At 35.7% G+C, this 12,841-nt stretch overlaps 1 protein-coding gene across 1 annotated transcript in view; it reads left to right on the top strand.

Annotated features, from left to right (window-relative positions):
- The window catches only part of LOC150104721 (circadian locomoter output cycles protein kaput-like), a 237,164-nt gene that overhangs the window by 179,115 nt on the left and 45,208 nt on the right, over nt 1–12,841 (top strand). Inside the window, exon 8 of the mRNA XM_090395307.1 lies at nt 9,620–9,764. Coding sequence (XP_090251433.1) covers nt 9,620–9,764 — 145 coding nt within the window. The remainder of the gene's footprint in view (nt 1–9,619; nt 9,765–12,841) is intronic.

The following is a 12,841-nucleotide window of genomic DNA, read 5'->3' as shown; positions in this document are numbered from 1 at the left end:
TATGAATGACAGTGAAATGTCTTAAGGTGAGGTTTTCACTAGGTTTTAATTGCTTCCTTAGACAAGAAGGTTCTTCTGCAGAAACACCAACTCTTGATATCATCAATATTTTGACAAAACCCATAACGTTTCAACTGTAAAAATATTCTTATTGTTTTACTTTGTAGACTTTTCTCATTACCAAGATGTTGTGCACTTACCTTTGTCAGGCATATATTTACCTGTTGATTTAGGGAAGTATGAATTGCTGGTGTCCATCTCCTCCTCTGAAAAAATGTTTTGTTTTTACATCATTTGGTAGATTAAATTAAATTTTGCTGAATGCAGAAGAATGCATTTTATTTTTCCCCCCCTGTGGGAGTGTCTGGTTGTTTAACTTTCAGTGATATTCTTGCCATAATTTTCTTTATCATTTTTGGAGAACCTAGGTCATGTGACTGATGTGTTCCACAGAGAAGCACTAACAATCATAAAGTTGAGGTATGATGAAATTATCAGATGGTTGAATAGATATACATTTTTGAGATGCTGTTAATGTTTTCTTAACCGCCATAAGAGGATTTGAAGATAGGCGTGTTGGTGGTGACTGACTTTCTTTTTTTGTATCCTGATATGATATATTTTGTTTTCTGTTTTCATCTCCCACCTCTGGCATGCATTAGAAGTAGGCTGGATGATCTCACTGACAGTTGACACATTTAGTACCACCTTGGGAACATGGTAGTAGAGCCATGACAGGCAGTTTGGGCATGCTTTTTTTTTTTGACATTTAAAGCATCTCAGTGTATTAGGGATATACAGCCTAACAGGATAGTTGAGATACCCTGCTTTTATAGCTGTTGAAGAATTAAGTGTATCAAAAGTAAGGATGATGTTCCTGGTTGTGACCCAGGTGACCATCTCTACATATCAGCATGTACCACATGCTGGTTACTCCCTGATTTTTAAACTCTGAACATATCTCCTCCTCATCTGGAACATCATAAAGATCCCATTCTGATATCTCTTCTCTAGAAGAGTTTAGTGCTTTATGAGAGGTTTCTCTCAATGTTGCAGACATGATGATTTTCATAAGAATATTGCCTGAATATAGTTTAACTGTTTTAGATCCTGCCAGTCCTGAACTCTTGAATACATGATGAGAAACAGTGATACATTTATATTGGTGTCAGATGTCTTTTGTTTGTTTCTTCCATTGTCAAATGATGTATCTACAGTATCTGTATTTTTGGTTGGGGCCTTGTGAAGGCCCAGAAAAATTTGAAGATCAAGGATTATTGTGCAAGGAATTTTTTTTTTTCTTCAGGATACCCACTCACTGGTAAGCAACGATGCTTACCCCAGATGATATACAAGGCCCACTCCTGGACCTGGGGGATAAGAGACTTGTTGCATCTCATTTGACTTTTGTAGGCAAGCCCAATAAGTGGTTGATCTCCACTGGGTCATCTGTGACTGCTTGTCTTGCTGAAGCAGAGGCCAAAGTAGTGCAATACTACCAGGATTCCAGTTACTGAATGACCATGGGCTGCATTGCATACCAAACAGAGTGGCAGGGCTTTGGATCCCATTTCCAAAAGATTCAGGAAAAATATAGTGAAGAATAAGAGGAAGAATGAAAAGTCATTGGGAGCTAGCCTCTACCATGAACATCTACCCCACATGGAGAGGAGGGAACAAATACTTCCTCCATTTGAGATGAGGATAATTTAGTGATTTTAATGCTATCACAACACAGTCTTTCCTTATTTCCCAGAAGGAAGACCTTATCTTGCTCTCCCTCACTTTTTGAAAACACTCCACCTCACCAAACAAAATCAGTTTTCTCTTCTTGGACTTACTTTCACATCTAGCCCATCCTGACATAAACACATCATGTCTGTGACCTCTTCATCCTCCAAAATTCTTTGCATGCTTTTTCATTTTAAATGTTGCTTCCCTTCTTCTCAACTCCTAGCATCTTATAAATTCAAAATTCCTCCAAACCTTAGAATATTGCTCTCATATCTGTGGTTGTGGATTGTGTCCAGAAGAGAGCTATTCACTTATCAGATGACTTTTCTCATATTGTCTTCCTCCAGTCTCTTTCCACAGATTCTCTGTTTCTATTTTGATGAGTTTTCATATGCTTACACTTGGATAAAAGATGAAAACAACAATATAATTTCTTGGCATCTTTAATTTATAATATGACCAAGTGAAAAAACTTTCAACATCTATCTCTAATCTAGAGTATTTTAGTAATAAGATGTGACACTTTTTGACTACTTTTATTTGGAAATATGACTTTTGCATTAATTCAACCTTGGTATCAATTTCTGGGTCTGGCTCACGCAAGCATTTGATATGTCTGGCATCCTTTTCTGTTCTGTTATCAAAGAAGCTTATGCCAATTCAACTACCTGCCTCTTAGTTAATAGGTTTCTTTCTTTCCCGATCAAAATTTGAAAAGTACTTAAGCAAGGTTGCCCTCTTAGTCTATTGCTCTTTGCATTGGTTCTTGAACCTTTCTTACAGGAAGTCAACAATAGACATGCTATGCAGGAATAACAGTTCCTTCAACTATGAAGGAAAATAAGGTATTAGCATATGCTGATGATGTAGTGACACTTTGAAGGATAATGATTCCATATACATCTTTTTTGGTATTTTGTAAAAATTCAGCAAGATCAGTGAATTAACTACTGATGCAGACAAGACAAAATTAAACATTTTTGCAAAGTGGGATCTTGGAGGCATTCCTATTTGACTAATCCCAGAGACAGAAACCTCTCATTATATACAAAAACTTTGAAACCTTAGAAGACTGGAAAATAAGGCAACTTTCCTTTACTTCTAAAGCCATATTACTCAAAACCATAATCTTTCCTGCTCAGTTGTACATAATAAATATTACAGAAGCTGAAGAAACGCAGTTATATAGCAACCTGTGCGTTTTTTTTTTTTTTTTTTTTGATCCAGCCGATACTAAGAAGTTAAACAGTAATTTCTTAAACTATCAGAGAAGCATGGAGGATTTGGGCTTCAATTTTAACATTCTGCTATTGAAGCAATATAACTTGAAAAATCCACAAAATATTGCAGACCAATCACACATGTGCAGACCTTCTCCTTGACTACCTAGCTTTTCATCTTCCCCTGTTTGGAGTTAATTGATTTATTTCGTATCCAAACACAAGTAGTACATGTTTTACAACAAATTAGGATACATTACAAATGTGAACAGCTTAAATGTGATGACTGGGTTGTCCCACACTCAATTGTTTGGGCCGGTGAGGTAGCCCCATTTGATGAGGTTTTGTTTGCAGCGTCCAGAGTCTGTTGTGGCTTTTCCAAGTATTCCAGTCCAAGTGGGCACCACGTGGAAGATGTTCGGCTGTTGGAATACCAGTATTATTTTCAGGGTATAGTGCAAGCCATTGCTGAAGTCTTATCTCTGGGAGGTTTTTAGATGGTTTAACAGTTGCCAGGAAGCTATGTCAGGATCTTAGTCTTTGGGGCACTGTGGTCTGGCCGAATAGTGGGTGGCGTTCATCATTCATTTGTCTGCTTCTTTCATCAGTTGAGAATGCAGATCTTCAAATTGAAGGGGGATGCAATACCAGCCAAAGTATACAGGTCTTTTAGTGGTGTTGATTTCAGGCATCCTGTAATTAAGCGGCACCTTTCATTCAATGCTGGATCAAGCTTTTCAGCATGGCAGGATCTGGACCATACTGGGCAGGCATATTCAGCAGAAGAATAGCAAAGGGACAAGGCAGAAGATCTCACTGTGTCTGCACCTCATTTGGAGGAGGTAAGCTTTCTTAGTATGTTGTTTCTTGAATTCACTTTTGCCTTTGTTTTTTCTATGTGGTGAGAGGTTGCGATTGAGAGTCACACGAGGTAGATTGGGTTCCAGGAATGTTTCATATTAGAGCCTTACCAAGAAATCTGTAGCTTCCTATTGGCTTCCTTATTGTTAAGGTGGAAAAGGCCAGTCTGGGTTTTCAAGGGAGTTTGGTTTTAGTTGATTGCTGGTATAGTATGTTGTTTGATTATCTAAGGCAACTGATAGAGTAGTTTCAATGGACTTGAAATTTTTTGACTTTGTAGCTATGGCAAGGTCATCAGCATAGATAAAATTTCTAGTCCCTGGAAAGATGGGGAGATCATTGACGTAGATTTTGAAAAGTAATGGTGATAACACACTTCCCTGGGGGAGGCCATTTTTTTGGTGATGCCAGCAACTCTTCTTACCCCCAAGGTCCACGTAAAAGCCTCTGTTTTCCAAGAGTGATTGGATCAGGAGGACAAGGCGATAGTTTCTAGTTATTCTGTATATTTTATTTCTGAGTGTGCGATGGTTTATGGTATCATATGCTGCAGTTAGGTCTACAAAGACTACTCCTGTGGCTAGTTTTTGCTCATAATCATTTTCTATATATTGAGTGAGGTTGAGAATTTGTGATGTGCAGGATTTGCCTGGTCTAAAGCCAGCCTGCTTAGCAATAAGATGGGGGTTTGATTAGGGGTTGTAGCCTATTCAGAATTAATCATTCATAAAGTTTAAAGAGGTTGCTGAGTAGTGATATAGGTCTGTAATTTTTTTGCTTTGGTTGGAGTTTTCCCTGGTTTCAGAAATGCCACCACTTTGTCATGCCTCCAGATAGTTGGTATCTTTAAGATTCTGAGGCAAGTGTTGTATAGGTTTAATAACCACTCTTTAGTCCTGGTTCCAAAATGTTTAATATGTTCATTACAGACATCATCAAGGTGTGTAGATTTTCTAGGTTTTAATAGGTTTATGGCAGCGTCGAGTTCAGTGATGGTGAAATCTGAGTTAATCATATTTTGTTCCTCACTTGGGGTTCTAAGTATCTTATTTTTTGTGTTTTAGTGAATTTTCCATTCAGCAGCAACTGGTGAGCAATTTGATTAGCTGTTACCTGCGGATGCTCATATGGCTTAGTGAAATCCTTCCTAATTCTGTTGATAAAGTTCCATGCCTTTCTGCTACTATGGGTCGTATCAGTGGCTTCTATTTCTTTTTTCCATGAGGAACACCTTTCCTCTGCAATCTTGGAGCATAATTTTTCTCCTGCTTGGATAGTCTCTTCTAAGAAGGGGTTGGTGTTGTAAAGTTGTAAGTAATCGGCATACTGGGCTTGTATGTTACTGGAAAGGCCTGGAATGTAGTTTGTGTGACATTCTCTGGGGATGTGTTTGGTGGAGATTTTCTTCAGTATTTTTATGAATTCAGGATACTCTTGAGGGTTTGGAGGGACTTCTATGGAGCAGTCAAGATCTTCCATGAAACCGTTCCAATTTCAGAAATCAATTTTTACTAAACCAACATCAATACAAAAAAGCTCACTCTTGGCATTGTTTGTTGTAAGCACAGAGATAGCAAAAGCAAAAAAAATCATTATCTGATGGTGAATTTGTAAAACACTGTTCTGTGAAAATGGCATTTAAGGAAGATAAAATTGCCAGCTAGTTTGAAAGCGTCCACTATCAAAACACTCTGTAACAAAAAGAGTCGAGGAAATAGGTTCTCACATATTACATAAATTAAAACGTGTTATTACAGATTCAGCTTACTTCTCATTGGCTCTGGATGAATGAACTGACATAACAGATACAGCTCAACTTCTAATTTTCATTCAAAGTGTTTCCAAAGACTTTGTTATTAATGAAGAGCTACTAGCATTAGAGTCATTGCATAACACAGCCAAAGGTCAAGACAGTTATGAAGGTTGTAAATAGTACTCGTGACATCAACAATCTCACAGCTATTGTGACAGATGGCACCAAATCAATGTGTGGTGCTCAAACAGGCTTAGTTGACTTACTTTGACCTTCTTTGAAGGCTGGAATCAATTGCCCTGTATTGCACTGCATTATATATGAGGCGGCTCTGTGTGGTAAAATTCTGGAGATAGAGGATGTTATGAAAACTGTAATGACGTGTGTGAATTTAATTAAGGGTGGAAATCAGGCCTTGACATACCACAAGTCTTTCTTTTCTAACAGAAATGGAGGCAGAATATGATGATTTAGTGTTGTACACAGAAATACGTTGGCTAAGCAGAGGGAACTGTTTGAAATGGTTTTTTGCTTTGAGAAAGGAAATAAAACAGTTTTTAGAGGAACACAAGAAGACAAACAAAGAATTGTGTGATCCTCATTTTAACAGCTTATTCGCCTTTCTAACAGACATCACATACACACACACACACACCACGTGAATGAATTCAACGTGAAGTTACAGGGACATAACCAAACAATCTCAGATTGAGTTGGACACCTAGATGGGTTCATAAGTTGACTGAAGGTTTTAAATTCACCCTAGTCAGAGGAAACTTGACACATTTCCCTTCCTGCAGGGAGTTGAAAGAGGAGAGCCATGACATTGACTTCAAGTTTTCTGTGCCAATGTTAGATCAATTTTTAGAGCAATTCAGTAAGTGATTTTCTGACTTCAGTGACATGCAGCCACAACTGACATTGTTTAACAACCCAATGAAATGCGACATTTCAGAGCATCATGACACTATTCAATTGGAGTCGTGTGACCTTCAAAGTGATCCCTTTTTCCAGTTAAGGGCGGAGATAGGCATTGACTTTTGGAAACTGGTACCAAGGGAAAAATATCCTGTATCTACGTTTGGAAGCACATACATATGTGAGTGCACTTTCTCAACTATGAGGTCAGTTGAAATGTCACAAAGAAGCCGACTGACTGATGACCACCTTCAGGATTTGTTATGATTATCGTCGTCATCATCATCGTTGAAAATGATGATATAGAAATACTTTGATGAACTTGCTGCCACACATGAATGCCCACAGTGTTCTTATTAAGTTGTGTTACATGTAAAAAAAACCAGAAATATGTAATTAAATTTAATTTAACTTATATTTAAATCAAGTATTTTATATTGTTCTCCAAATAGTAAAATGATTTAACAAATATAGTAATTCAATACATATAACTATTGCCTTGAAAAAATGCAGAGTTTATTTTTATTTAAGTTCTGTCTAAAAGTGTGTGGCCCATGACGCTACCACTCATCATATTGGCCCTCGTATAGAATAAAGTTGGCTATGCCTGGTATAAATAACAGGAGTGACCAGTCGGCAGAAATACTCCAGTTTAATTTTTATTTTTACAAACTAATTTATTATATTTATTTTATTTCTGTGATTGGTGAATTATTTTAGACTCAAGATAATGTCAACCATAAGCTCATTTCATGGATAATATCCTTTGTTTGAAAAAGACTTGAATTTGAATCATATCTAGAATACGGAAAAACTTTTATAAGAGCTTCTTCATTGAAAGTTACTTAGTTTCATATAGAGGGTTGCAGAATTTTCTCCTAGAAAAAATGGCCAGGAACGGTTATAAAGCTAAAGTGGTTTATTACCACTATAGGTAGTAAGGTGAAAAAAATAATCCTTAGTCTGCTGTAAGTGGACTAAGGATTGTTTTTTTTTTAAATTTATTTTTATGCATGGTTTAGAATTTTTGCTCTAGAGAACACATTATGGAACTTTTTTTCCAAACCACTTCAGGCCTCCAAATAAACAGGATGGTAGTCTAACTCTGGGCAATGAAATTTGTCTCCCTTATGGCAAACATCCATGGTAGGATTTAAATCCACAGCAGTTGGTTGGAGAGTGGGTGTGTTAACCACTTAACCAGGCTGGCAAACTGATCAGAAAATATGTGCAGTTGACAGATAATGCTGCTTTATTGTGACAGATCGTTAAGCTAAACATGTAAAAGAGGAAATGAAGTCAGATTATGCTATGCTGAAATATTCAAGTTTTTGTTTGAGTTCCACACCAGTAGAATATTAGTGCTTGCTGAGAATTACATAATCTGGAAGCCCCAATTTAGAGACCAAAAATGGAAATGTGAAAAATCACAAAGTAACAGTTACATTTAGTTATGGACAAAATGTTAAATTGCTTAATTTTGGTATCAGATTATAAAATATTTTGTGTGATAATTAATTTCTTGGTTCAGTATTAAATTTCTGGTGTTAACAAAACTCTATAAATTTCTAGTTTACTTTTACTGGTGTTGGGCCAGTATACTGATAAATATACTGGCCCAACACCAATATGGTGATAAATACTGGTTGTATTTATCGCCATATTAGTTCCCCTCCACTATAAGTTAAAATAAATACATTCATCAAATGAACAGTTTCATTTGAGATATCTGCCTGATGTAGGTCTCTGTAGTAAATTTTTGTATATCTCATTATCTGTAATGGTTCGTAAAATCACCATAAATTTCTTTGTCATAGCAAACAATTGTTTAAGCATTTAATATCTCAAATTTCGTGAGTGCAGTAATGTAACTTTACTGTAATCTTGATTTAATGAATATTGTCTAATATGAATTCTTTATACTTGCTCAGAGACAGAGGCAAATGCTGGTCTTGAAATTCACGCTCGCTCTTGTTATCATTCAGGGAGCGAGAGGTGTGATTGAAGTCTGATTAGCAGAATAATGAATTACTGAGCATTTAAAACTATATATTTAGAAATTTATGTACATTTAATCATACAAATACAACATTTATTTTTCAAATTATATTCTATCTTTTCAATTTAGCTACTTGAATACAAATTCTACCCTATGGTTCTTCTTTATGAACTGATCAATAACATCATCATAAAAAGTTGATTGTAACTTAATTTTCCCAAGCAACACGCACACTTGTAAAGGGTGGCTGAAGCTCGCTGGCTAGGGCTACGTTGACTGCATACGGTCTGTGTTTAAGCAACAGAGTGAGACGACGTGAAATGGCTATGTGCGCATGAAATCACGGTGCTGCTGTGAGGACCTGGAAGCTCCTACAACCGAGAAAGCCAAGGTAGCTTTGACTAGATGAGCAAGCATTGACCTTTGATACACAACGCAAAGCTCAATTATTGCCGTGCAGTCTTAAGCTTGCATCTACAAAAATAAAAGCCTAAATAGGATGTTTTAAATGCATGTATTTATTAACAAATATTACTTCTTTCTCAATTAATGAGCCTGCCCAGCAAGCATGGAGAATTCGTCCCTGCTCAGAGGCAGGAAGTAAGCATTTCATCCTTTGTTAGAATATTGTGTTGGTGTACTTTGAATTGTAATTAAGAGAATTTTTGCATTTGGGTGGTACACTAAATTACTAAAGGGATGAGTGAATTATGTATGAACCTGTAGTTTATGCATATTTATCATGTGCACATCATACATGTGTAAGATTAAAAAAAGTTATAAAGAGAATGAGATTCAAGACAGAAAAACATTTAATCAATAATGAAAAAATTTCTCTGTGTGGGTAAGTACAAGAAATTGCCATTGGATGAAATGAATGTTCTGTGAGGCATAATATGCATTCGAATAAGCTTTCAGCTAGTGCATGTGCGATAAACAAACCAGTGTACATTGTTAAGAGATTAAGCATTTTGTTCATGTTGTATTTTATAATTACGTGCCAGTCCTTATATTGAGATCCAACTATTATATTTTTAAGTTTTTTTTTTATATTTTAAAATTTGAAATTAAATTAGGACTGTGTTAATGGAATAATATAATATTTATGACTTCATGAGTTTCTTTTCTTTCCAGATAATCAAAGAAATTTATTATTTAAAGCTTTTGTTCAAGTAGTAAATTCCAGTCCTTACAATGAACTTTCTTTGACTGATGCGATAGAAGATGAATATATAACACGGCATGGTTTGGATGGAACTATAATCTTTGCTGACCACAGGTAATGAAGATTTTTTTTATATCATTTTTCAGTGTTCTTGCTTATACAAATGTTGTGTGAATCTCATCCACAAAAGATTATTAACTAACATATTTGTGGTTAGATAATTAAAAAAAAAAAAAAACGGCTCTAGAAACCAAACATTGAATGAATGTTTTTGTCCTTTCTAACCTCCAGCAATCAGTGATGTGCTCACACTTGCTGAGGAAATTCATCTATAACATGAAAGTGCTCATAAACATGCGTTCACAGTGGGATTAAAATACATCTTATAAGAGTGGAGCAAATACCAACTTCCACAAACTATTTTGATAGGAAGAATTGGTGGCAAAGGAACTAGAGGAAGAAAAAGAATATCACGGTTTGACAACATCAAGACGTGGACAGGAAAGAGCAGTGCACAACTGCTCAGATTAGCACAAGAGCGCAGTTTGTTCACCAAGATGGTTGCTGACCTTCGATAGAAGATAGCACAATAAGAGGATGTCCATTAAAAAACTGTGCTAGCAGATTAATAGAATAATAATAATGAAAGGGTAAGGAACTGTTTGTTGAGCTTAAAAAAAATGTTACAAGATCATCATCATTCTGATTATTTTATTGTGACTGATAGCAAAAAACTATTATTTACTGCAGAAACTATTAAGTAATTGCAAATGAATGCTCAATTCAGTTTCAAAAATGTTTTAAAAAATCATTTTTTTTTCAACTGTTTGTTTACAAGGAACTTTCAGTCATGTCTTCTAAAATGCTCTTCTATATCTCTGCATTTTTTAAATATGTTGTTTTGTATTCTTGCCTTTTATTCACTCTTCATGTATTTTATTATTTTATAGGTTTTTAGTTGTAGTTTAGATATATCCTTTTCTAGTTCCATTACAAAGTGTGCAGTTTCTTTTGTACTCTATTTCTTGTCTAGAAATTTAACCATTTCTGGTAACTGTCCGTTTTTTTATTATATTTTGTCTATTTCTTTATTCTAGTTTCATAATCCTCTTTTTCTATTCCATTTACTTTTTATTCTTAAGCCTCACCACTGTTGTTAGGATTTGTTTCATGTGTAGTTTCTGTTTTTGATATTGTTGCCTAGTATTAGGATCTTGTAATGACAAAATTTTGTAATTGATAGGTATTTTTCATTTTGGTTTAAATCAAATATTTGCCAATACCATATAACGATTTTAATTCTAAGCCTCGATATGCTTTTACATCTAGGATTAACTTATTAGTAGAACAAAAATTAATAATTTTAATTATCTGTAATATTTTATTATTATCCAAGAACTCATGGAGTCAAAGACTCATCTGGGAGGTCCTTTTATCACACACACACACAGCTCATTATACCATGCTTTGAACACATTCAAATTCCCTGCAGACACCACACACTCAGGCAAAAGCATTCCAATCATTTACAACTCTGCATGAAAAAAACCTGCCTCTTACTTCCCCTACCTTCTTTATACAGTTTTCAGGGTTAACCTCTAGTTATCGCCCGCTATTTTCTGTAGAACTTCTCCAGCATTGATCCTATAACAACCCCTTACCAACTTCTAGATCTCTATCATATCTCCCCTCTTTCTCCTGTCCACCAGACTCTGCAAATTGCATCTCCTCATACTCGACATTCCAGAGGTCAGAAACTACCTTAGTCAGTCGCCTTTGGACCCTTTCCAACATCTCTTCATCCTTCTGAAAACCCGGTGACCAAATATGGGCACAATAGTCCATGTGTGGCCTAATCAAAGCCTTATACAACGGAACAAGAATCTCCCTACTTCTACACATCAGTGTCCTCCGCATCATTCCCAGAAGCCTTTGTGTTGTCTTCACAATTTTTGGCTATGTGTCCCCTTAAATTTCAGATCCTTATCCACTATCACCCCCAGATCTCTTATTTCTTCCACCCTCCAGCAATGTATCCTCACCAAGCATAAATTCTGCATCCCATCTTTGTTTTCCAAATTTTAAAACCTTACATTTTGCATCATTGAATTCGCATCCCCGTTTCCGTGCCCAATCCCTCAATTTATTCAAGTCTTCCTGCAAGGTCACAACATCGTCACTACTCTTCATGGTTCGTCCCAACTTTGCATCTGCAAACCACTGAATATCTCCATCCAAATCTTCACCTATATCATTAACATACAAGTTAAACAGTAATGGCCCTAAAACAGATCCCTGAGGCACTCTGCTAGTGACTTTCCTTTTCCTCGACATCGCTCCCCCATACACAACTTGTTGATACTTTGTATCTATATTGAAGATACAGATACAAAACATAAATTTACCAAAATTATTAGAATGATTAAGGATATATAAGTCAGATTTAATACAAAGAAATGATAGATTAAGAACATCCAGTCTACTAGCTAAATCTTTTACTGCATGGCAGTGAATAACACTGGCAAATATGAGATTTTTAAAAACAACAAGGTACATTAAACAAGATAAGAAAATCTTGTAAAATATTTTTACAAGTGCTATAAGAACTTACATTATGAACATGGATTCTGTATATGAATAGTGTCACTGAACAGATCACCTAGAGGAAATCCTTTAAGATATGATTTGGTTGGTTTATAGTTTATTGGTGCAAGAACAGCAAAGGTCATACCCGTGCCACAGCAAAAGTTACAGCAGGTCAGATTTAAGATATGAGACCAGAATAGTCCATAAAGCCTAATTCCATTAAAGGAAAATAAAGATCACTAGAAAAAAGAAAGTTGGTTCCTGGGTACTGATATAATGTTGTTAGAGGTCATAGATAAGCCAAGGATCTGAAAAGGTCCAGGACTGTAATTGAGCTTTCAGACACCAGGTAATCTTAACACTACACCAGTGTTACCTTGAGCAGCCACTAATTTGCTATAACAGGCCAATTATAAAAATTCCATATGATTGGAAGTACCTGGTTCATTTGAGTTTTGTAATCTTCATGTTTCTCTTGTTCTTAAACATATAGTCCATATTTGTTCATGTTAAAACACACGTCTTGTGTACAATGAATGCTTTTGGAAGTATTTGAAATTCTAGAGATAAAATAGCTGGAAATAAAGGTATGTACTATGTTATGA

Source organism: Typopeltis vanoorti, chromosome 7 (assembly GCF_054136105.1).
Source record: "Typopeltis vanoorti isolate ZY-2024b chromosome 7, IOZ_Tvanoo_1.0, whole genome shotgun sequence".
In the NCBI taxonomy this organism is placed as follows: Eukaryota; Metazoa; Arthropoda; class Arachnida; order Uropygi; family Thelyphonidae; genus Typopeltis; species Typopeltis vanoorti.
The sequence above is the reverse complement of the archived record's forward strand: the minus strand, read 5'-3'. Positions and strand labels throughout refer to the sequence as shown.